The 25483-nt window shown below is 37.4% G+C and overlaps 1 protein-coding gene across 6 annotated transcripts in view; it reads right to left on the bottom strand.

The window, feature by feature from the left end:
- CNOT4 (CCR4-NOT transcription complex subunit 4) overlaps positions 1–25483 on the bottom strand; it is a 76441-nt gene that overhangs the window by 24971 nt on the left and 25987 nt on the right. For 5 of the 6 annotated variants that reach the window (XM_015627711.3, XM_015627712.3, XM_033514829.1 and 2 more), the window contains exons 2-7: positions 18660–18903; positions 11048–11245; positions 8229–8315; positions 7592–7693; positions 6732–6857; positions 2025–2149 (exon numbers count right to left, since the gene is read on the bottom strand). In XM_015627711.3, coding sequence (XP_015483197.1) covers positions 2025–2149; positions 6732–6857; positions 7592–7693; positions 8229–8315; positions 11048–11245; positions 18660–18833 — 812 coding nt within the window. In that variant the 5' untranslated portion in view covers positions 18834–18903. Of the gene's footprint in view, positions 1–2024; positions 2150–6731; positions 6858–7591; positions 7694–8228; positions 8316–11047; positions 11246–18659; positions 18904–19017; positions 19225–25483 lie in introns of those variants that run through there. The other variant, XM_033514827.1, reaches the window with a different exon arrangement.

Below are 25483 nucleotides of genomic sequence, written 5' to 3'. Positions count from 1 at the left end.
AGAAGCATTTCAGACTTGCCAGAAGTTGTGACAAACTGCTAAAAATATGAATATTGTATCAATGAATCCTATGAAAAAAAATCTTACAAGAACCCAGCTGGGTAGAAACTGTGAAAGAACAATGTGCATTCACTGCTGTAAAAGCTACATTTTGTACTGATGAGATGGGTCTTGATGAAACATGTCAAAATCCCAGCTGCAAGAAACGCACTTTGCAACCCTAAAGGTGGTACCTAGGCATTAACAAAGAACAGAGTCCGAGCTGTGATTAAGCTGTTCAACTGACAAGAGAAATTACCTCCAAAAATTACCACTTGCTGCCGTTACAGTAACATGCCTTTTTTTCCATAAGTGTTAAATGTTAGCACCACAGACTGGCCAAGCTCCAACTCATAATTGCCTCTAAAAGGCTTAAAAGTTTGGTGCAGTTTCAGATAGCGCATTCTTCCCGCACTGGTATAATTCGTTTGCTAGGATCTAATAAGATTTCAAATTAAAATTAGTTCAAATTTTAAACATAAAATAATCAATACCAAATTCAAGAAGTGGTGTATTTGTTTTGCTTGCTGTACTTTACCTTTGAAGTCAATATTGAACCAGTGCCTGAGACATAAGAAGCAACTCTGTCTTTAAGAAAAAAAGATCCCTCTGGAAGCCCTGGCCACTTGTAGTCAAAGTGCATATGAAACTGCCTCCAGAAATTCAAGAAAATAGTCCCAGTATACCAGCTGGAATACCAGTTCTGAGTTGTATTCTGCTCATTCAAGATACATTGACAGTACTTTAGATACAGAACCCACTTTCTTGCTTAGAGGGCTGTGCAGTGATGCTTCCACTGGCAAACTACTGTCTGAAAAATTCTGTAGTGCATGAACTGGCACACAACACAAACCCTGAATACAAGGCCACGGTACATATGAAGTGTAATCTAACTTGCACGTTTTGCTCTGCCCATCTCCTTTATCAAACTCCTACAAAAAGGAGTGGAAGAAATTGTAAACAGTTTTTATTTCTTTATCTTAAATATGACATTTGAATGAATAATTAAGGACTGGTAACCACAGACTTTCATTTATCTTTGTGTGACTATATACTCATATGGATAGAAACATTTTCACAACTTACTGAACAAACTACCTCAACAGAACATTATTTTAGCAAGCCATAGTAAGTGATATCTGCAATTACAATATGGTAAAGAATATATGGACAGCACCATAAATTATGATGTAAAAAACCGTATTAAGGTCATGAGCTTTCTCAGTAATAAAAATACAGACTGCATTTATAATGACACCATACCAAGAAGTAGACATCTGGTCTTTAAAAAATACATTTGGTTTTGCAAATATAAAATACAAGGTCTTATTTCAGAAGACCTTCTTCCAAACTACCGATTCAAATGCAGAAACACGTTTCATTCCTAAGACACACACTGTTTTGGAACAAAGTGGTGCATGTGTCTTGGTTCCAGCCAGGACAGTGTTAATTGTTGCACTGGACAGGAAGGGGCATGGCAAGGACAAAGACATATCAATTCTATACCACCTTAAGTAATTTTCTGGGGACTGGGGAAGGACTCTCTTATGGGTCAGCACAGCCTAGCAGAAGTGGTCAGGACTGCTGGGGGATCACCCTTCATTGTGGGGTGAGAAATCACTTGTGAATCATTTGACTATTAAACCCAGTGTCATTTGTATTGTTGCTGTTTGTTTTCTTATTTCACTGCTGTTTCCAGTAAATTGTTCTGATCTTTACCTTCTGTGCCTCCAGTTCTCCTCTCCTGCCTGATACAGGGGAGGGCAAGGGGGAGGAGTGTGGAGTGGCTTCAGAGGGAACATTAAATTGGAGAATATCGCTCCTGAACAATATGTCTCTCCACACAGAAAACCTATCAGATTTTATCATATAATAGGTACTAAAAACAGTAGGCAATTTGGGGAATCAAATAGGAATAAAAGTTTCCTTTGGAATAACCAGAAAAAATAACCAGGCAGTCCAGCATCAGTACTTATGCATCCTACCTCTGCAGTGCTGTCACTTTGTTCTTATTCTTGTCAACTGTACCCGTAGATAATTGGAGAAAGTTGGGGTTTAGTTTGTATAATTCTTGCAGTAGTTTCTGTTCGTATTCCTGGTGCTTACCCGCCTAAGGAAAGAGAAACCCACAATGAATGAATAATGGTTTAATATATATATTTATAGTTACGAATTTTTATATATATATTTAATATGCCCATATATATATATGGTATGTCCCAAAGCTTAGTAATTTAGCATTTACAACTTATCAGATCACCCTGTCAAACTCAAAACAGTGCTTCTCACTCTCAGTATAGATGTAATCTCAATGGCTCTAAAACTTGTGTAGAAATCATTTGGATGTACCTACCTATTTATAATTTTTTGAGACCTCTAAAGCAGAAAAGCACCTATAACCCTATTATAACTTGGTCCTCAGTTCTAATTAAGAGCTTCACAAACACACCATTAGAAACCACAAACAGAGACATCTCCGATATCTCTGAAGGCAGTCTGCATTTCCTATTTCAACCATACTAAGCTTTTCAGCAATGGGAAGGAACAAAAAGTTCCTTTTAAACAAGAAGTTCTTCCAAAATGAAAGTAATTTTATATTGGTTTAATAAAACAGCTGAGGTGTATGACATGACAAGCAGTATATTCTAAGCAGTAACTCATTCCTTTTAATAACTAAAAAATTGATATATTCTTTCAGCTAATTAAATTGATAGAGAACAACTTCTTGCTTTCAAAAATTGTGGAGGTCCAATCCATCTCCAGAGTACTAGAATTTGGCAAATGAAGGAAAAGAGTATTTTTCAGTCTAGCTTGCAGATAACATTGTGGCTTAATTTATAAAAAAAGCCCAGCAAGACCTACTCCTACCCCCAACATTTAAGGTAACATCTGAAATTCAAGATGAGGATTCACAGCTTTTGTAGGCTGTTATGACACTCCAACCTAAGAATTACTACTTGCAAGTTAAGTATTATGAGTTGAATCAAGATACAAAATAAAACAGTGAATTTAAAGTTGTCAATAGCTTTTCTCTACAGTTTCCAAATACTAGAAGATGTCTAGCAAAGGAAACAAGTGCCAAGATTTATGGTCCGGTCTTCTAAATCTTAAATCTGAAACACCAAATTTATTATCTATCGCATCTTCATTATTGATTTAGAAGCTCTCACACTACTTGTACACACAAAATTTAACTTTTTTCTTACATTAATTCCTTAATGTTTTGTTGGAACAAGAATGGAATTAGTGCACAGGCAATGTGGACACACCCCTAGAAAAATTTTACAACCTGAAAGAAAAATGTAACTTGTTTCTTCAAGAAAATATTACACATGAATAGACAAAATACAAAAAAATAGTACTGCTGATAAACTACAATCCCTTATGCGTACCTGTAGAATGCCAACTGCATATCTCACTGGAATACTTCAGGTCAAACCCTATTAATGCCTCCATTATTTTCCTATTAAATTCTCCAGTTCTCCATTGCTGTTTGATTCTGAACATGTCCTTATGTAGTCAACTTATACCACCTCTCATGAAGGACTGAAACATCCGGTGTATGCATCATCTTACTCACATTGTCAGTGTCTACACCCAAGCTGCTACCTGTAGTAGGAAAAAGTGTGGTTCTACAGTATGGCTCACCTAAATGCAAATCTTGAGATATTCTGCACCCTGGAAATGCTTCTTTCACCATCCAACTATGACTGTAGCAACTAGGTTGATGCACAGATTTGCACAAGTAATGATTTTCAAACATTAAGCAGCTAAGTAAGAAGAAACCTCTCTGGATCTTTCAACTTGCTTCAGTGACTAAAGACTGAACATCATGGCCAGGTACATCGGGGTCAGTCTTAAGTTCATTTACTTGTCACACAAATGCAAGAAAGAAACAAGATTAAAATCTATAAGGGAGCTTGCAGTAATTGTGCTTTATTTATAACAGACAAACCAGAGGCCAAACTCGGCATCTCCAACCCACCTTGAATTCCCAGTTTCGCTTTCTGAAACTTCCTGGAGTTCTATTAATTCTTTTTAGTTTGCCACAACATTTAGATCTATTAATCATTTAACTTAGAATGCAAATTCATCCACTGACAATTTTTTTTAAAATACAGAGTCAAAGTCTGCAACCATGAACATTCAATCTCATTAAATGGACCTGGAAATTCACTGACACTAACCCTATTGCAGGAAAGCTGGCACACTGAAAGAACAATGTACCTAACAGGTGCATAATTTTCAATTATGCTTAAGAAAGCAATGAGAAATTCAAAAAAAGTTTAAGCAATATAACAAGGAACAGGGAAGGAAGATTCATGTAAGTCACCAAGATGATGTAAAATCTACTCAAGACTTCTGAAGAAACTCATACACGAAAATTAAATCCCAACCAAGGTATGTAGCCTATCAATTTTAACTAGCAGTCAAACCAGAGGACTGACAGTTTGCCACTGACTTCTCTGAAAAGGGCTGCAGAAAAGATTCTGTGAACTACAGCTGCTAAGTAAACCTCCATCCTTCCAAAGATTACAGGGTAGCAGTAATAACAGTAACAATTTTTAACAATAGAAATTCACGGATAAACACAAAGCACTGGGATTGAATCTTGAGTATCTTTTGTAAAGGGAAACTCTGCTTCACTAACATCAATTCTTTATAGAGTCAATAAGCATAAATAAAGAGACTCCACAAAATTTTAAAAGAAGCTATTTATTAATCTGCCATGGAAGAGAGTTTGAATTGAAGATAGTTCAAAGTATAACTTTAAGGGTGCAGAAGCAAGCAATGAGAACTGATGACTAGCATCAGTTCTATGCAACACCGTCAGCATGCACAAGGAAAGACTGAGGACCAAGGTCTTTGCTGACAATAATAAGTTTTTTAGGTAATAAACTGCCATGTTGTTAATAAGGAGCTCCAAAAGAATCCCAGAGAAATAGGCGAACAAGCAAATGGTGGAAAATAAGCTTCAACATGGACATGTCAGACAACATAAGAAGGAAAAAGCAGCCTAGACAATAGTAATCCACTCCTTATCTGTGAACTGGCTGTTATGGCTCAGAAAAAAGATGCTGAGGTTACTGCCAGCAGACCTCTGAAACTGTTAGCTGATTATGCACTAGCTACAAATGATGTGCTGGCCATCACTAAGAAGGCCACTTCAAATAAACTAAAACAAAATGAAAAAAAAGCACACATCACACAACATATAACACATTGAGAACCAATAAATTAAACTTGGCTTCCCTCATATCATGCATCTGAGCTCTGCATCTCAAGGAGGACACAGCTAGAAAATATAGAGAAGGGCAACATATTACCGCAGAAATGGAGCAACTGCTTTAAAAAGAAGTTTAAAAGACCAGAAACTATGATTTGGAGAGAAAGCCAGGAGAGACTAGATCAAGCTTTGCCACCTTACAATGACAATGAATAAAGTAAGGGGTTTTGCTTTAAACAAGCACTACAAAGCTAAGATTAAGGCACACTTGACAAAACTAACTGGTTAGCAGTTTAACACATGCAAAAGAAAGCACTTGACAAAACAGCTAGTGAATTCTGCCACAAAAGACCAAGGGGTTGGCAGTATCGACAGGTTCAAAATGGATTAAATAAATTCATGGCTGACAGGCTTATAGAAAACTAAAAAGACTAGACAGGAACATATCGTCAAACATGTATATGTAATAGATCTAGATGGTGGGAGAAATACAGGGAAACAAACAGGGCAAGTGGCCTGGTTTGCAACTTGTCTTTGAATTTCTCCTTGTATTAGTTAACTACTGAAATCCTCAGAAATAATTTGTGGAAAGCATTTAGTAATAGAAAGTAATAGATATGGGTGTTGTTCTTTATTCTCTGACTTACATCAACCTAACACATAAAAATAATTCTACTAGAACAACATTTGTGCTGGCACTGAGGGTGGGGACCCTCTGCTTCATGGACAGACCACATACAAAAATTGCAGCATGGATGCAAGGCTGGCATACTTGAGTTTAAAAGCTTTACCATACCTCACGTAGAAGGAGGGAGGCAGACCAAAAGACCTCAGAATGCATCCTATTTGAGACAGTAAAGCTATCCATTTACTTGGTTCCCTACCCTAGACAATAAGCATTTTGATGTTGAGATAGTAAAAAAAAAATAAATCCCAGCATCGTTTCTCATGTGCTATTATAGTTACCCTCAACATTTTATTTGCAAATGGTTTCTAAACGCTTCACAGGCTGGAAGAGTTATCGGGGTTCAGACAGCATGGTCAGTCATAAGCACAAGAGTCAATCCTTGATAACTGTCCACACACACCAATTTTACAGTAAAACTCAGATCTGCACTGACTTTGTTCACAGAAATCTAAAATGACACTACCTTACTTTTTTTAACTAGTATGAAAAAAGGGAAAGTAGTTAGCTCAGGTTGTTTGAATTCTCAGCTAAGAGTTTATCTCCATCTTTTTGGATCCATCATTTTTATCTCCATCTCATCTCCATCTCAGACTTTAAAAACAGCATACAATGAAAAAAATTGAACTAAATGTTCTTTGCAATATCCAACTGCTTAATCACCTTTCAAGTTTCATCGCTGCCATAACATTCAGCAAACACATTACACATACCAAACTAAATCATAGACAGTAAGACATACATGCCACATTTCATGTGTTTCCCATTCACTACACTTACCTGCATTTCTTCTTTTGTGAAACTGGCTGCTTCATCACCTAGTTCATGTAGATACATGCAGTCTGGTTTTGGACACTGCATATTTTTTAGAAAATAACTGCAATATTTTGTTGTACCTAATGATGCCTGAAGGAAAAAAAAAATAAAGTACTGGAGGTTAAGAGTGCCTTTAACCATATAAGATAAAAAAAAGTTATATTTTAAAAAAATTACCTCAAGATTTAAAATTTCATCATAACGCATTTTTGATGCAGATGGAATAAAAAGTCCATTTGTGAGAGATCTATATATTCTTGGGGATTAGACAATTAGGATGCATTCTTATTTTCACCCAATCTAAATAAATGCCTAAGTAAGAGCCTCAGTAAATATCTGCATAATCATAAGGAGGATAAGTGGCAGGGTCAGGAAATTAATACTAACTAGATCTTCTATAGCCACAAATTTGGTCAAATCAGCCTGAATGGGCACCAAAAGGAAAATTTTCTGATTTCCCAGAGAGCTTTTGAGAGGTGTGGCATATGGACTACAGAAATGTTCTGTAAAAGCAAACAGTGGGTTTTCACACTGTACTATTATGCTATACAACAAAAAAGCCACTGTGAGCACAGTGAGGAGGTAGATATCTTTGACTCGAACTTTGTCTTAAGAAGTCATCTGCTAACCCACCAAAACACTGCCTGCTGGATGCTCAGTGAACTTCCATTTTGAGATTAATAGCGGGAAAAGAAGTCAAAAGCCAATGAACTGGACATTCTTGTTCAGCAATACAAGCATACCCATACAAACAAAACTGTATATTAATCCCTGATATTAGTGTTCTAGAACATATCTGCAAGAACATAAAACTATTACCCCACCTTAAGTGTTCTGCCGTCTACCACCACATTATTGACACACTGTATGGCTCTGAGGGCATCTTCTGACCGGATGTAGGTTACGTATGCGCTGGCACTTGGACCCTAGGAAAAAAACATACACTATTTACTTATTTTTCTTTCCCCAGACAGATCTGATCATTAAGTCACCTTTTTAGCTGCTCACTTCATAAACTGGTATATTCAAGGGTTTGACATTTTTAACAAGCAACTGCCAAAAAAGGCAGAAGCCATAAAAACTCATGTGAGTGATGCATAAAGAACGAAGAAAAGAGGAAATGCATCAGTATGTTGCATGAATGTTCTAAAAATACTTCAAAGGCATCTTATTCCCCAAAATACCGATTAGCGACTAAATGCCATATTGTTGCTTCTTTAAAGTTTCTCATCCTGTCTCGCAATTTTCCATCTTTCTACATTGCATTTTGCATCCAGCTTTGAGAGTCTGGTTGGAAAATGCCTCAGTAACTTAGCAGTAATTTGATTCCTGCAAGGCCTTTTTTCCTTTTTACACTCTTACCTGTTGCTTAATCAGAAATAGGGAGCCCTAGAGTCACTCTGCACACATGTATTCTCTAAAGGAATTGAAATAAAAAAATTACAAAGACCTCTGACTTACCTGTGAGCCTGCATATGATGTGCTGTTATTAATGACAACTTTATGTATTTTACCAAACTTCCCAAAATATTCTGGTCGTTTCAAAACCTACAAGAAAAGAAAGTTCAAGTGGTGTACTTATAATTCATACAGAGGTGTACTTATTCTTCTGTAAAAGTATGCAGCTAAAGCCCTTGACTAATAAAAACCAGGTCTCTTCTAAAAGAAGAGCACAAAGATTTAGATTTGTTTTCCCATATAAAAACATTGCTACTTGCAATACAAAGTATGTTGTCACTGCAGAACTTTAATGACAAATACCCCACATTTCATGTTGTATTTTAAAAAATTCTCAGTACTCTGATTACCCAAATCCCACCCTGGCAAAAAATACCCCATTCAGCAGAAAACGTTCCTGTATATATCTGTTTTATAATTTGATTTAAAAAATAAAAATCACATTCATTCTCGTTCACAAATAACCATACACTTTAAACTTGAATTCAGCTATATTAATTACTAGGTACAAAATGCTGAATCCTGTCTGCCATGCCCCACACTCCAAAGAAAAAGGGAGTAAACCAATCAGTTCAAGATAATCTCAAGTTTTCCAAAGAACAGACTAAGTAAAGGAAAACAATAAAGGAAAATTTCCAAGGACAAAAAAAAAACATTTTGGAATCGACATCATGTTGAAATGAATGAGTGACTATCACATCTGGAAAGGAGGAAAAATACTCATCTTGCCCTTGCTGGAATCAGTTAGTACTAACACATCATTTAGGGACCCTGTGCAAATCAGGGTCCATCAGATCACCAGCATATTAAACAACTCTGCTGAATAACTATTACCTGTGTACCAATTAAATTGGCAATATATTTGACACATTTATACCAAAAGACTTCTTTTTTCCTTCCAATTTCTGTGATGGAAGAAGGTGCAAAAATACTGACTACTAAAGCTAGACAAAATAAGGGCATTTCTGGATCTAGATAATAACCTGAGAGGTTATAAAGGAAGATTTGTTTCCCCTGCTCCGTCTTCATAGTAGCATTGGATAGTGCAGCTAAACTGTACTGATCCAAGAAGTGAAGTACCCCTTCTCCCTTCCCAAGTGAACCTCAATGCCTTCAAGAACTAACAGCATCACACCCGGAACATCCCAAAGAACTACAGGGTGTGTTGTATAGGGAACCAGTGATTCACTCATCTCTTCTGACTGCTCTTCACTTGGTCTACATGCCCTCTTGAAACATACTACACCCACCCTCCAGGCATCATTCCAGAAGAGAGTGACAATCCTAGAGAAACTTCCCTTTTACCCAAGCATACTGCAGATTATACTCCTGGTACAATATGACAGCATAACCTTCACAACTCCAAGAGCATGTCAACAGAAGAGGATCCACCTGTACTACATTATGATCCACAGACCTATTTCCAGAAACAGCACATAGCAGCCAAACTCTCATTCCAAATAATCTCAATTTATGAAGAAGTTTTTTGCCTGCTTAAGTAGAAAGCTTGAATGCACTGTACACTTTTTTAACTCATCTTTCCCAGGCTAGGTTTCTTAATCAAGTCACCTTGTGCTATATGTAACATTCAGTAAGTACACATTTTCTGATATGTCATTGAGAATACTGCTACCAATACATCTAGTACATCACATCCCCACCCACCAAATAAACCCATTCCTAGTTACTTCAAGTATTCAGTGTAAAATTATATGAGGTTTTAAAATAAATAAATAAATCATATTTACTACTATTTCTTTTAATTACAAATCCTCCATCTGGTCAAAGAAACAAAATTTCAATAATAAATTCATACTGCATTTTTCAATGATAAATAGCCCCAAGCCAGTGCTGACAGCTGCTTGCAAATACTTGCTGCTATATTTTAGTACATACTGTAGTGTTATACACCAGTTCAGTTTTAACTTGATTTTTTTCTCTTCCCTTCTTATCCTTCTGTTTTTTCTCCTTCACTAAAAGCAGCTTTTTACATTTGTTCTTTACCAGTCTACCAAAATACTGACCATACTCTGAGACCTCAGAAACAGCCATTTCTGTTTGAGACTTCTTTAGACAATGTAGTCTGAAAGTGAAATTAATCTGGCACTGTAATTTTGAAGACATCTACCTTATCCTGTAGTATGTTTCCTCCATATTCTAATTAAAGATACTTCTGTGCATTAGCACTTACTCCATTGGCCACCTGCAGCTACAACTGATGATAGAAGTAAATAAAGCATTTTAAACATAATCAGTTTTCTCAAATGAAAACCTTATTTTTGATGATGTAGAGTTGAAAGGCAACTTTTTCTGGGGTCTTCCTCTTACTAATTTTTTTCCCACAACTTCTTAAGGACAATCCTTATCCTAGTATATACTTCCAAGTGTTGGCTTTTTTCTTCTGTCCCTACAGGTTTGTTGATACTATATATCAGTCCTTTGTAATCCAACCAAGCTCCCATTTTAGAATTGGTGATTCATGACATAGCTGTGTAGTGCCAGCAGATCCAGTCTAGGAAAATGAGTACCTGAGAAGTCCTTATGCTTATTTTTAGTTTAAAACCAAACTCCCGTTATTAAACAAAGAATGACTTTCCCCACCCCAAAAAAACCACGGAGCATCTGTACTCCCTACAACAGAGACAAACACTTATTGAGGTTATTATGGAGGAGGAAGCTAAGGTCCCTTAAGAGGAGGGGGCCTCATGGCAGCAAACCTTTTCAACACTGCTTCATTTTGTACCCTTCAGGGAGACACAAGGGTATTTCCATGTTTCACATGAGTAAGTTAAAAGCAAGATCTGCAAGTATGGACTACTCACCTCTGGATCTGCTAGGCGTTGAGATAGCCCTACCACAAAGACAAGGTTCTTCTGTACAACCCGTACACTGGCCAAATGTTTGCGATTCTCTGATATCTTCTGTTTCCTCTCATTTTGTTTCTGTTTCTTTTCATTTTTTATCCTCTGCAGCTCTTCCTGGGAGAGTGGTTTGTACACTGCTGGATCTTCTGGATATGGCTAAACATAAAAAACAGCATTAAAACCAACCCATGTAAGAAACAACATCTTTGAAAAACCATTAATCGTTATGTTTTAATGCAAAAATTTATTTTTTATACTAATCTGATTATTATGGCAATCCACATTATAGAGGCAGATTCAGTCCTTTGGGAAAGGTAAACATCTTGCTTATTTTCATGGAATTCTTCTATTTATAGACATAATATTGATTTGGGCAACAACCACATTCTAACCAAGCTGCTTAGTCAATTTGGTAACATTACCAGCAGCTGCAACATGACAGCCAACACATTGTGTTATAAATTTCACTAACAAGAGCTTTGTGTAAGTAGGATGAAAGCATGTACTTCATACGTATTGTCTGATACAGATCTGGGTACTTAAATATACTCAAGACTGAGATAAGAAATCAAAATACAAATGTAGTTTCAGTGGTCCAGTATGTTCAAGACAGTAAAGCCATGATACTACTCAAACTTTACATGGTTAATTTCTAGACAGATTTCAACACAATTAATGCAGCTGACTTAACAGTATTCTTGCCATGCTTATGTATCAGCTTGAAATTTGGTCTCTCCCTCCTACAGGTAACTTCTGGTCTCTGAGGTAACACAGATATAACACTGTATATTTAATATCAAAAGTATATAACAGAAGTATCTGCAGAGTTACCTAGAAGGACTGCTCTATTCATGCTGTAAAGGCACTCTTTTAGCTGGGTCTTGCAGACTACAGTGCACTGTTCTCTGCCCTAGATTACTCCGCAAAGCAGTCCCACATTCCTCACCTGTCCCAGTTTTTTCAGACTGAAAAGTCAGATTTCACACTGCACATAGAAAGCAATGCTAAGCACAAAAATAAGCCAACAAAACATATCTCAAACAAAAAGAAGAATTTCTAAACATCAAGAAGTAAAAAATGAGAAGAACACAGAAAATGTGAATTAAGACAAAGACAGAAGCTAAGCTCAAGCTCACCAGTATGCTGAGCTAAGGTCCTTGCTTGTACTACCATAACCAAAGGTTTCAGTGTGAAAGTCGAACAAAAAAGTATTTAACTTTTTCCTGTCTGTCCTGTGTTAATTACAAGAGTACAAAACTAGTTGTCATACTAAATAACCTGAGAAAAAACTACAGCAGATGAAAATGCTTAGGTTAAAAGCATATCAGAGCCACCACGTGCTCAGACTTGATAATCTCCTGAGTACATCCCCAAACAAATCAAGATCCATTTTTCAGTTTAAAGTTCAGCATCGTTACGCTACAAGTGAGGTATCTTCTGAAAATATGCTACAGTTTACTTGAGCAGATGGCATCTCACAGTCAAACATCAAGTCCTCTGGAACATGTTTTAGTATCACAAGGGAATTTAAATGTGTAAGATACTTTAGCAGTAGCCAAAGACGTCCTTAGCATGAAAACACAACAAGGACTCAAGTTACCCTTGAAGAACAGTCAAAACCATAACATTTCTCAAAAAGATGTATTACTCAGAGTTAACACTGAATATGACATACAGATTTTACAATGTACTCGAAGAACACCAATGACCAACTACTATTAAGGTCACTGGAGATTTGCTATAGCCAATTATTATCTCGTATTTTAACACATCTACATACGAGGCCTTCTGAGATGCAGAATAATTTTACACTTAATGAGCTTCTCAAAATCTGTATTAGTCAATCATGTAAACTAAACAATAAAAATGTTTGGTTTTTATAGGAAAGAAAGACTAGTAAGGGAAAAGAGTGAGTTAATTCAGTGAGTTGAGGTAGGAATGGGAAGAAAAGTGCACCAGTATAACAGATATAGTTCCAAATATATGGCTTGCCCTACATCAAATGATGTCCTATCATATCTACAATCCATTCTTTCAAACATTAATTCCTACTCCACATCCCATACAACACAAGGAAAAACTTGCAAGAGTGCTGCTCTCTGGTACTGTACAAGAAATGCATTAATGGTTTTCAGTAGGTTCAGTAAGGCTCCTGAAGGTCCAAGGAAACTACAGCAAACTGCCAAAATTCATCAGCTTCTTTCTTGCCAAGTAGAGCCACATTCAGAGCATATTCTCAATTAAGTAGCAAGTCAGATGGGATATTTCCTCTCTGTACAGCTATTTGCTGCTGGACGTCCTGTACATGAATCAGGAAACATCCTGGGTATCTCAAGTATAACCCTGAACAGAACATTTATATGTCCAAACAGTAGTTTGTATTTCTACAGGAAAGCATAAAAACTTCTAGTAAGAACACAACTAGGCAGCAGCTTTAGAATCAGCGGAAGAGAAATTTCTCCATCTCAGCAGAAAGCTTGAGGCTAGCCAAATAGGCATTTCAACCATTAAGTAGCAGCAGTAATTGGTTTGCCACCGTGGACAGCCACACTTCTTTGAGCAATCAAATCTTCCAGAGTTCTCACTAGATACTGTAGATCTCTAATAAATACATGTTTTGTATATATATCACTCATATGACACGCTTATAATGCTCCCAAGGAATAGAACTAGTTTGATATCCTCATTTGCAGGACCTGTACATGACTCTGCACACATCTCTTGAATCCCAAGAATAATCCAAACACAACTAGGCAGGTAGATGATTTTCCTATCTATTTATCTTGTGTGGCATAATAACAGATTAGGAGATATTGCACATTTAAAGAGGGTGGAAGGCAAATCAGCACAGCATCAACATTTTAGAAACTAATTCTAAAAAAATAGTATTAGAAATACTTTTCCTTTCAAATAAAGGACAAAACTAGTTTACAGATAGGAAAACAAATTATTTCATCTTCAGAGTCATTGCTTCCCACAGTGCTGAAGTTCATGAACTTGGATGATGCTTCAACTACAAACAGGTGTGTCCACTGAAGACTGCTGGAAAAAGTCTCTGAAAGCCAAGGAAGGTGGACCGAGAGCTGGTGTACCTCAGTACTATCTGGTACATTGTTTACACTGTCTAACTCCACAAATCAGGAGAAAGGACAATACACATCAGAAGCTCTCAGGTCTTGCAACAACTAAGGTGGAAATGCTACTGACATGCCCATATCTTATTGTTTTTTAAACAATACACCTGCTTAACACATTGTCTCTAGTGCCTCAGATGACAAAGGATTTGAGATCCAAACAAAGTAGCTACCACAAGTGTTATCAGCATTGATGTATTTTCAGATGCAAGACATTAGGAGATGTCAACAACATTGATTCACTAAGTTTAGCTGATATCTTTCACTTAAGTTACACCAAAACTTTTCAGAAAAAAAATTGAGGTTCCCCAAACAAGTGTGCCATCATGGAATATGACCAAATTTTCTTTACACTAAGCACAAGGGAGTCCCTACAAGAACTTCAGCAAAAGTTTGAATGTCTCTTTTGAAGTCTTTGTTTCTCTAATCAGAGATGGCCCTTGATGAATTCTCAGTCTTCCTAATTTTGTCTTGTTATTTAAGGTGTGTTTTCTTTCAGACTTTTTCCCCCCATTTCCCAATAGTTGAAAGCTGAGCTGATTTATCAAGCACTTTGCTTTTGTCATTCCCAGATGGGTCACATTCCTTCCACACAATGGATGCACCAACATTTCCCACATGCTGTCTTGCTAGCACCATAGTCCTGAAACAAGAAATACAAAGGAAGTCAATAAGGTTTATGCACAGTATACACCATTATACCTATATTTTAACAAAGGCGATTTCCTATCTATTTCAAAATATCAATTATTGCACCAAACTACTCAGTTGTGGGATTAAAAGCATAGAAGGAAACACTGATATTTGTTGGACTGCATTAAGTCTAAGTCTTCCTTTTACATAGAAGTAATAGGAGAAACATGGATAAAAACATGCTTAAAGCATGCTAATTTCTTGATCATCCACGTAGCAGTATACCATTTCCCTCCACCTCTAACACAAGGAGAAATAAAGGTCACCGAAGTCAAGGAACTGGAGAAAAAGCCAAAGTCACACTACAGGAACAACTGTGTATCAAGTTATATTATTTGGTGGAAGAGCAATGTCATTATGAACATGAACAAGTTAGACTTTTTTGTTGCTGGAATTAAAAAGTGCAGGAACTGACACTAAGGGCTGAGAGTGGCATGTTCTAATTAAGCAGTTGAGATGGTATGTATTATTCACATGGCAAACAGGACCTAGACTGGTGAATTTCACAGAAAGGAAAATAGAAATATCATTGCAAAGATAAAAATCACTGGTGTTACAATCACAGCCAGCAAGTCTGCTGACCTGTAATCCAGCTTTTGGCTACAGAGATCTCTTCTGAAGACAGCTTACATTCATTCTAATTTGACTAGTTGGCAGCTATTTCACTCACAGTTAAGGAGGAAGCTTTGCTTATTAGTATCTTCCAATTGGCTATACCTGGTTCTGAATGGCATCAGGAACCCAAAGCAAGACAGTTCCATTTTTTTCAAGATTAGATATTTTTGCAGTTAATGAATTAAATAGAAACAATTTCTATTTCTCTAGAAATAGATTTTCTGAGTCTATTTCAGAAGATTTGAATGAAGTTTTTAAAGTTTTTAACATGTTAATACTAAGAAGCACCAGTTTCAAACCTTTAATTCACACTAGCACCTTACTAAAGCAACTATTTGTGTAGTACTATTCTTCATAGGAGGAAACTCAAGGCAGACTAAATCAACTGACTGTAAACACATGAACATATTCTGCATGTGCAGATGTCAAGCTATACAACAGTTCAAACATGTAGAAGTACTCTCTCCAAGGTAGAAGAAACCACAAGCTAACATCTTTTCAGTTAGAAGTGAATTAAAGAAGCTTAGGAAGATATGCAACGCACAGTTAAGATCTAATGGCATAGGAGGCACTGTAGCATTTAGCCAACCTATTTTATTACAGACTTCTCCAATATCTCCCCCGAACACTTCAACCAAAACCTCTGGAGAGGGAACTTGTTCACTGCTCCTCTCCATGGATTAGTACTCAATTTACTGGTTAAGTCACACTGCATTCAATAATATTGGCACAAATAGCAGATTTCTGTTATCTAATTGTAAACAACATACTTGTCCTTGTTTTAAGATATGTTTATCTGCAGTCCATTTCACAGTAAGTATCCTCCACTGGTATACTCTTTATATTTTTATACTCTTTATATTTTATACATTGAAACAGGTGTTTTCTTTTTTGTGGAAAAAGTTTTTTACAGAGAGGGTGATAAAGTACTGGAATAGTCTGCCTGGGGAGTTGGTGGAGTCACCATCCCTGGACCCTGGACACAACATCCCTGTGTTTAAAAAGGCCGGATGTGGCACTCAGTGCCATGGTTTAATTGAGTTGTTAGGGCTGGGTTGAATTCAATGACCTTGAAGGTCTCTTCCAACCTTGTGATTCTGAAACCATTGTACCTACTATGAAGGTTCCTGCTAAAATTTTGTTGTTTTGCCATGTTCTGTCTGTGCTTCAGCACTTTAAGTGGCCACAATCAATGTAGACCATAGTAGTTATGAATAGAAAAATGCTCAGATCTTTTCCCAGAAGCCTTATGCACAGACAGGGACTACTGAGACACACTGAACACAAATATACATACCTGGTTCCTTCTGTCCACCACCCTTCAAAAGATGGCTTCTTCAATTATTTAATGCTGCAGCTCTATAGCTCAAGATGATTTATTCCCAAGATTCTGGCATGGTCTCTGGAACACAAATGTCTTTGTCTATGCCATAGAAGAAATGTCCTCCTCAGCCAGCCTTCTTCATGCCAACCTCTTACAATCCAGCCATATAGCTCCAAATCCACTCAAGAGTATCTTGCAGTCCATGGATGGAGAATGTATCAACATAATCCTGGTCCATTACAAATTATGATGTTGTCTCCTTTCTCTCCAGGAATGGCATATGTTTCATTCCAATGGTAGTACTTATTCAAGGTTTCCTCATGAAACAGTTTTTCTAAGCAAACTGTATCCAATTAGGCAAAACATTTGCACATCCAATCATATGGCAGAGTATTCCACATTTAAGAGTTCAGCATATTTCAAAGAATTCAGATACCCAAAGACAGGAATAGCACACTGCTTCTGTGATTCTTCAAATACGTTTCACAAACATCCAATAACAAACAGGTAAAAAGTAGTATAGCAAATCCAGGAAAACGAAGCGACAAGGAAATCCCAGAAATCTCATGTTGTATCAGAAGAGCAGAATTTTCTTGTACTATGGGAAATTACTATACAGCATGTGTCATCTACAGCAGGTATCCCATGTGGAGAGTGATTTGTGGATCTTCCTTTTAGAACACGGAGCTCAAATACCGCGGCAAATTTGCAGAATTTTTAAACAACCATGTTGCTGTGGGAGAGCCTTGCAGAGGCATTCTAACACAGGTGAACAGTAACAGCTCTAGTGTAGCCAAAGCCCAAAAGAGCAGCAAGAAAATATGACTGGAAGTGCTTATAAAATACTGTGGCAGTGAATAAAGATAGTGAGACCAAGTAAGATTACTTGGGGTCTGAAAAGGAAGCTGTAACATGAGACAGGAAGACAAGAGAGGCATAAACTAGGGACAGGATCATGATTAAATGGTAGGAGAACAAGAAGACAAAAGTAGCTGCAGCTACAAGAAGAAAAGAACCACGCAAGAAAGTTACAGTCAAGGGAAGTCATTAAAGACAAGAAGATACTGAAAAAGAATTTTATTAAACAGTTAAGGAAATAATGAGTGTAAGAAAAACACTAGAAGGAGAAATAAAATAATACAAACAAAATAACAGGCAACTTAGTGAAGCTGAGGCTTACAGTCGTGGCCAATCAAATCCGCCAGACATCAAGACACAGGGAGTTATCAAGTACTACCTTGAAGCATTTGACAATTAGATCAGAATACTAGACTCTAGTTTTTGAATTGCTTCAAAAATTAACACCACTGGGTATTTTCCCAGAGGTTTTACACATTTAGTATCCACTAAAATATGGATTAAAAGCTCCAGTGCCACAAACAAAACAAGCAGGTGCTTTATAAACTTGCCTCTCTTGTGAGCTCTATCAGTTTAGCTGAACCTTAGCTCTCAGCAAACCCTGATGCTGAAATCCTCACTGTTCTTTCTGAAAAGACTTCGTTAATGCGTGAGCACCCTAGCTCAAAGGATATTTATATTTGGCCGTTCTTTCAGCATCAGCATGCCTTGTTCCTTATCCACAGCTTCCCCTATCCATCTGGTTCTGAACTTAATAAACCAAGACCAGCTGCTTCATAACAGCTTCAATACATATGCAGACAGAATCTCAAAGATCCAACACCTCGCCCCTGATCTAGGACATGACTAGACGATGTTTCCCTCAAGGAAAAGAATGTCTTTGGTACCAACACAATGCAAGAGCCTTGTGAAATATGCAAGACAAGCCGCTGTTCCAGGGATTTACCTTTCTGCAAGCAGGACAAAGTCCATTCTCATCAGTGCGAATACGATGCCAACAGAAACGACAGATTTGGTAGCCACAGGTGCAAGGGAAGAAATTGATGTCATCAATTTCCAGAGGCTCCATGCAAAGAGGGCATTCCACAGGGTCTTCCTTAGCGTCAGGGCTGCGAGACATCTTTATATGTTCGCAGAGCAGCAAAAGTTTATAATAACTTAATAGACCAAGCAGGTCAGCACTTGAAAGTCTGCAAGAGGAAAAAAAGGAGAAAACATTATTAAAACTGTTGACAACTTTTCTTTTGTACCTTTAAATATTTCAGTTTTTCATCACTTTTCCTCTCTCCACACAAGTTACATACCAAAACACAAGTTTCTGCCATATCAGCTTGATAGTTTTTTCCTTCTTATGAGCCTCACAAATAATACAAAAGATGGTGCTGGTGATGCACACTCCCCATCTGGACAGGCAAGCACTTTGGCAATTCACTAGCTAGTTTGGGCTTCAGAATGAAGATTGCAAAGAAATCAGTGTACACCATACATTGCTGTATGCTATGCATGTTATAATTACTGCTTTCTTGAAGTCCTTTACAAATCCAAAGTCAAATCCTTGAATCCAGGACTTAATGGTAAAGATCAATTTATTCCTTTGCTCAGAGACTTGGAACAATGAGATTTGCAGTAACATTTAAGTCATCCATTCATGACTTTAGAGTATGTTACAGAATTAACAAACAAAAACAAGGAAAGCTCAGGACAATTTGTTTCTTGACCAGAATTTTGAAGAAGGCCAATGTTCAAATCATCATTTTCTTAATTTATTTCCTGAATTCAGTCATTTGAGTATACTTCTATTCTCAGTTTAAGGATGCAGCAGAGGAAGTTTACTTTCAGACTCAAAACAAGACACTTGGAGTCACCACTGAGATAATTAAATTGGGTGTTTTCTTCTTTCTTATTTCTTTTAAGTATCACTTTAAATATGGGAAATTGCATCTAATATCAACAAGCTGTCTCCATCTGCTGCATGAGACAGGTATGTAGACGGGGCAGAAGTCAAGGGCAACGTAGAATTGTTAGGTGCACCTTTGGAAAAAAAATAAAAGGAAAAAATTAACAAAACCTAAAAACACGTTGAAAACTACTGAAAAGATGTGACCAGAATTGACAGCTGGATGGTCATACTAGCACTACACCACCTTCTTCAGAAGTAAGTGAACTCTAATTTTTTTTTAAATCCAGAATTCTTTTTTCTATCATGTTTTTCCCAAAACATCAGTAATTGAACTATACTTGAACCACATACACACATTATCTGGAGTCTCCCTCTACTTTCTCAAAAAGTTTTCTGCTTCATTTCTAACCAAAAGCTACTAGATTGTGTACTATCCAGTACTTCTCCAGGCTTTTAGAAGCAAATCCAGAAACCAATTCTCACACCCATCTATTTGAAGAAGAGTGACATTTAATTGTGTCCCTGGAAATTAGATGAATGTATGTTGTGAGATCAAACCCTTGCTCATAGATTTCAGTATGGTCTGATATGATCGCATTGATCTGATACTTTCACTATCCCCCACAAAAGAAAAGCCAAACAACTGGTTGTATTTTGATATTCCTCACCCCATATCATACTTCCTTGCATGAAGTCTATCTTAAAAAGACCAAGAGATTCCAGCTCAAGTTGGGACACATCCCCACCATACAGGACCAGATCTGTTTAGCATCAGTCTGCAATACTTGTCCCTGTTTGCACACCACTTTAAGGACACAAATTCCTCTACAGGCAGTCAGGAAAGAATCCTGAGGAGGAAAAACACAAGCATGCAACAAAGTACCATCCAAATACACAGCAGAAAGCATATAGCTTTATACGGAAATGGATGCATTGTCCCCAGATTAACCTGTAATCACAGGCTCATACCAGAAGCCCAGACTACCTGCAATTCCAACTTGTTTGGTAGGGAGTACATCCACTAAGCATAAAGTATAGTTCTGGCAAACATATACCACTGCTTTTGAGAGAAAAAGGTCCACTGGATGATCACAAAAAAGTACGGATGAGAGAACAACTTTTAGATGCTTCAAGCACAACTTTTCTATTTACTACGCACTAGCAACAACACTATCCTCTTTCTAACCCTCACAATGACTAAAGTTAAACTTCCATGATAATAAAGCAGCTTTCATTTCATTATCTACATTTTCATTCATGCTATAGTCACAATCATTTTGACCATCTCAAAAACAGGTTCTGTAAGTTTACCAGTGTTTTCTAGAAAGAACACTAGCAGAATCTGACCTGAAGGGAAAAAAGGATTACTTTGCTTGGGAGCTTTGTTATTAAGAACATATCCCCACTGGCTGAAGAGTGGGAGGGACTGTTAAAAGGTCCCAAAATATCATTTAAGTGGTTACTATGCAGATAATACACATTTTTACAGTAGCCTGTAAACATTTCCTGTAAACTCTTCACACTTGTATAGCAGTGAAACCATAACAATATGAAAGTGACTTTAAGGCAATGCATGGGATAACAGATTTTTTTCAGTTTGGCTTTGGATTTAACTTTGTCACAGAACTCCCAACAACAGGTCAGTAAGCACCCAGCATATTCCCTTCTACTGCATTCTCATTCCACCACATGCACAGCAGCTCTGAGCCTACTGACACACATTTAAGTAACGCTATACCAGTACAAGTGAAACTGTAGTTAAAAGAGCAGATTTGAAGAAATTTTCACCCCTACAGTAAAATTACTGAACTTACTTAGGAAGTTATTATTTGCAATCTCCACTAAGAAATGTCATCAGTTCACGTGGGGGAAAAAAGCATGACATATTAGCTAGTGCCTCTGGGATATGCAGATGAGCTCTAACAAAACTGCAACATAATTAACATTTATGAGCTGTTTAAGTTAACACTAAGAGCTCAGCAGCTGCTAGCAATAATGTCAATAGCTTGCTTCAGTCAGCAAATGGCCCGTTACTTTGCAACAAGGAGGGAGGAGCAGCTGTGTGCCATGTTTCTTGAAACTGAGGAAATATTTATTTACTTGGCCACAGACCATTGAAGCATCCCATTTAGAGATTCTCCACTGAAGTGTGTCTCCATTACAGAAGGGTTTATATATTGGGATTTGAGTCTGAAATCTGCATTGGAACAGTACTTGTTTTTTTCAAAACTGAAATAACATGTATCAAAAATGTGTTTTGCAGACACATGCACTACCAAGCAGCACAGAGTAACTAGTTAGCTCTAAGGCTATTCCAAACAATTCCAGATTAACAGCATGGGAAAAGTAATGCAGCAATAGCAAAAAACAAAAGGCAGTATTATATGTTGTGCTTAATCCAGAGTATTTGGTCTTTGGGATCAAGTTCAAAGAGATTAAACTAATTGTGTCTCAGGAGAAGAAAAGAAGGAAGATTGTGCACATGTACACACGCTTCACGACCAGCTAGATCTTGTACGTAACACGTCCAAAACTCCAATAACTGAAGTCTAACATGGCTCTGACAGTTCCACATCCTGTTTACAGGACACTGCCAAAATATTCACACAGGGATGGAGCAGAAGTGGACAGTGTCCAGCAGCATGCTTTAGGTGCAGTGATTTTGTTAAAGGTAATACCCAAACTAAAGATGTTGTGTGCTTTATCCCTTCTACTGTACCAACTAGTAAGTTCATTTTCAAACAGGTACAGAATCGAAAAAAAAGAAGAAATTTTTATTAACTTTAAGTGCTTATTTAGCAGATGACAGATATGTCTAATCAGCTTCACCAAATAACTGTTACTCCTGATAAAATCCTCTGGATTTTGCAGTCAAGGAAAAAGTGATCTTACTATATTGATCCCACCTGTACACAACTTAACTTCTAATACACCTAGTGATTTCGGTCCATTTAGGATGCAGATGCTTGTTGCCTTTCCCTTTTGCACCTGAGAAGAACGAGTATAACTTCCAGCAGTTTATCTTCCCTATTTAATTTTAAAAGGGGTCATAAAAAAGGAGGGGGGCAGGGAAAAAAAAACAGCTTTTTATGCCCTCTTTTTCCTCAGCAGCTTAAGACTTGATACACACTCCCCATCTCTCCAAAGCAGACACAAGAATACCTCCATTTGCCAGCAGTTCACTTTAGTAAACACATCCCTTAAAGTTCTCCTCCAGAAGGGGAGGTAGCTCCAGGGAATACAGACCCATTCTTCTTCTCACATAATGGACTGAATCCAGCCTTGCTACTTGCTTTAAGAAAATACGAGTGTCGCGGACAAAAGTTTTCAAAATCTAGTCATGAAAAACCTCAGTAAAGTCTCACATCCCAGAAAGTATTTGGAGACTCAGGGCCTCTTGAAGGAAAAAATCCAGACATGCATTAGCTAATGTTTCACTTAAAGTTCAAACATACCTGACACTTGAAGTGAAACAGGTCGGAGTCTATGCACTGAACCTTTAGTAAGGACTCATTAAACTTATGCAAACAGAAACCCATGCTTTTTTTCATGGCCTTGTATCTCTTGAAATTCATCAGCCATGAGAAGTCCCAAAACCCCAGTGTATGCAGATACTTGCCCACATAATGCCACTGGGAAGGCAGCTCCACCTGCTAAGACCCCTGCTCCCACTCTGCTCAAGGATCATTTCCCTTTCTACACTTCACCTCTGTGGTGATCCACACACAAGCTGGAGGGAGAAAATGAAGCAGACTACATACAGCAGCTATAATGGGTTATTCCTTTGTGAATCAGGGGAGAATCAGCAGCTCTGTCAGCACAGCACTCTCTTTCTGGCCAGCATGGGGGCAACAGTGGCTGAAGCACGTTTAAGACTACCTGCTCCTGCTAGTGATTGCTGGAAGGAAAACACCACCCATCTTCTTCAGACTGCAAGTAAGAAAGGCTATCACTTCATTGCATTGCAGTGACCACTGGAAGCTTTACAATACAACCTTTCATAGGCACACTAGAAAGAAAAGCCCATTTTTACTGATTTAAGCACACAGAACTGAGGGAGATTCAGTGAGTTACCTGATAACCTATATGGCAGAAAGTTCACGTATGCACATACGAAATCCTTGTAACAGACACAAAAACAAAAGATGTTTTCATGAAATTGTCCACACAATTCAGAAGAAATCTATGAAATTTCCACAGAATTCTCTATCTCTTTGACATGCTACCCTGTATTTGCCTGTCATTTTTTTGAGCCCTACTGAAGAAGGGGGGTCCTTTCTCCCACCAGCCTTTCATTCACATCAAAATACAGTGATTGCACCTGGTTAGCAACAATGACATGAGACAGACAAAATTTTCACAAGTACTGAAAAAGGGCTATGCTTTTCTGACTTTTATGGCTCTGTTACTGACTGTGAACAAAGACAGTTCAATAGCAAGCAAGCAGGTTCCTGAATTTATCCAAGTTAATTTTCATTTGAGACCAATGAAAAGTTCACTTCCTACTTCTATTCCTTGACAGTGCTGAATATTTAAAGCAAAAGGTACTACTGATTGTAAAATCATGCCCAGTAATTACAAAGTCCATTCTCCCCCAGTCGTCTTTCTGGGATGTTTATTACTCTGTTTGTAATCTGAAGCTACATTTTGATCACAGTACAAACAACATCTAAGAAAAGTTAAGACCTTGACCAAGCTCCTAATGTTTGGAAAGTATGACCAGGAACGAGGCAGTCATCTCAGTATTTCTAAAAACACTGTTATGCTGGTTAGGATTATCCCCAAGTTATTTAGCTCAGAGGTCAAAACCGAAGCCTCTAGACATTCCTCTGCTTTGTGTCTCCCTACAGGTGCCTAGGGAGCTCATTCTTAGGGTCTCAGACTTTAAATTCTGCCAGCATAAGCAGTTGTACCATCACCTAAACAAAAAGACCAAAACATAGCTATCTTTGCATGGTCATATTTAACTAAATCAATCCTCAATCTCCTTCATCTCACAGCCATACAGAGGCTTGCTCGAGTATTGTGAAAAGACAGAAAAAAGCATCTAGAGGTAGCAACTGCTCAAGTAGCATATTCAGCAGAAGTGCAATATTCAGCTAAAGAAATCACCTGAGAAGTTTCTACTTAATGCCTTCAAGGCAGCTAATAACAAATAGTCAGACGACACCTGCTAAATGAAAAGGGAACTAATCATTCTTTATAAACCCAATGTGAACACGAATTATTTCAAGACAGTTATATGGCAAAGAAAAAGAAGTAATAGACCACAAAAAGATACTTTTCTCTCATTTAAACTAAGCCAAGCATCAGTCATTACTGTCTTGTTGCTACAGCACCCAGAAAACTGCATAAAGGGCTATATACTATCAGTGACGCATGAATGCCAAGACAGTATTACTCAGATAACTGATTTTCTTACAAGTCATCAACAGAATCAGGACATATTTTATTGAGAAAGAAAAAGGCCAAATAATACTGTGACAAATTCATCCACAAGCTCATAAAGGTCTGGACATAATTATACAGGACAACACTATCTCAGCATGTAGGTCATCTCAGTGAAATTAAAAGCATAATATTGCTCTCTAATTGTAAAAATTAATTTCCCACATTCATTCACATTCAGTTCTAGGATTCCCTTTTCTCCACTTTCTGCATGCCCCCATTTCTTTTTTGTACTTACAGCACCACTATATATAGATACGATATGTCTAAAGCAGTCGGATAATGAATTAGAAACGGGCCATAAAATTATTAGTTTATATATTTTAAGTCTCCATAATGCACAGAGACCATGTAATATTGGCATACATATTCCAGCATGATTATTTCCTCCTGACAATGCAGATACTCAAGCAAAATGTGAA

This window comes from Parus major, chromosome 1A, assembly GCF_001522545.3.
Source record: "Parus major isolate Abel chromosome 1A, Parus_major1.1, whole genome shotgun sequence".
In the NCBI taxonomy this organism is placed as follows: Eukaryota; Metazoa; Chordata; class Aves; order Passeriformes; family Paridae; genus Parus; species Parus major.
Note: the sequence above shows the minus strand (reverse complement) of the source record. Positions and strands in the feature narration are given on the sequence as shown.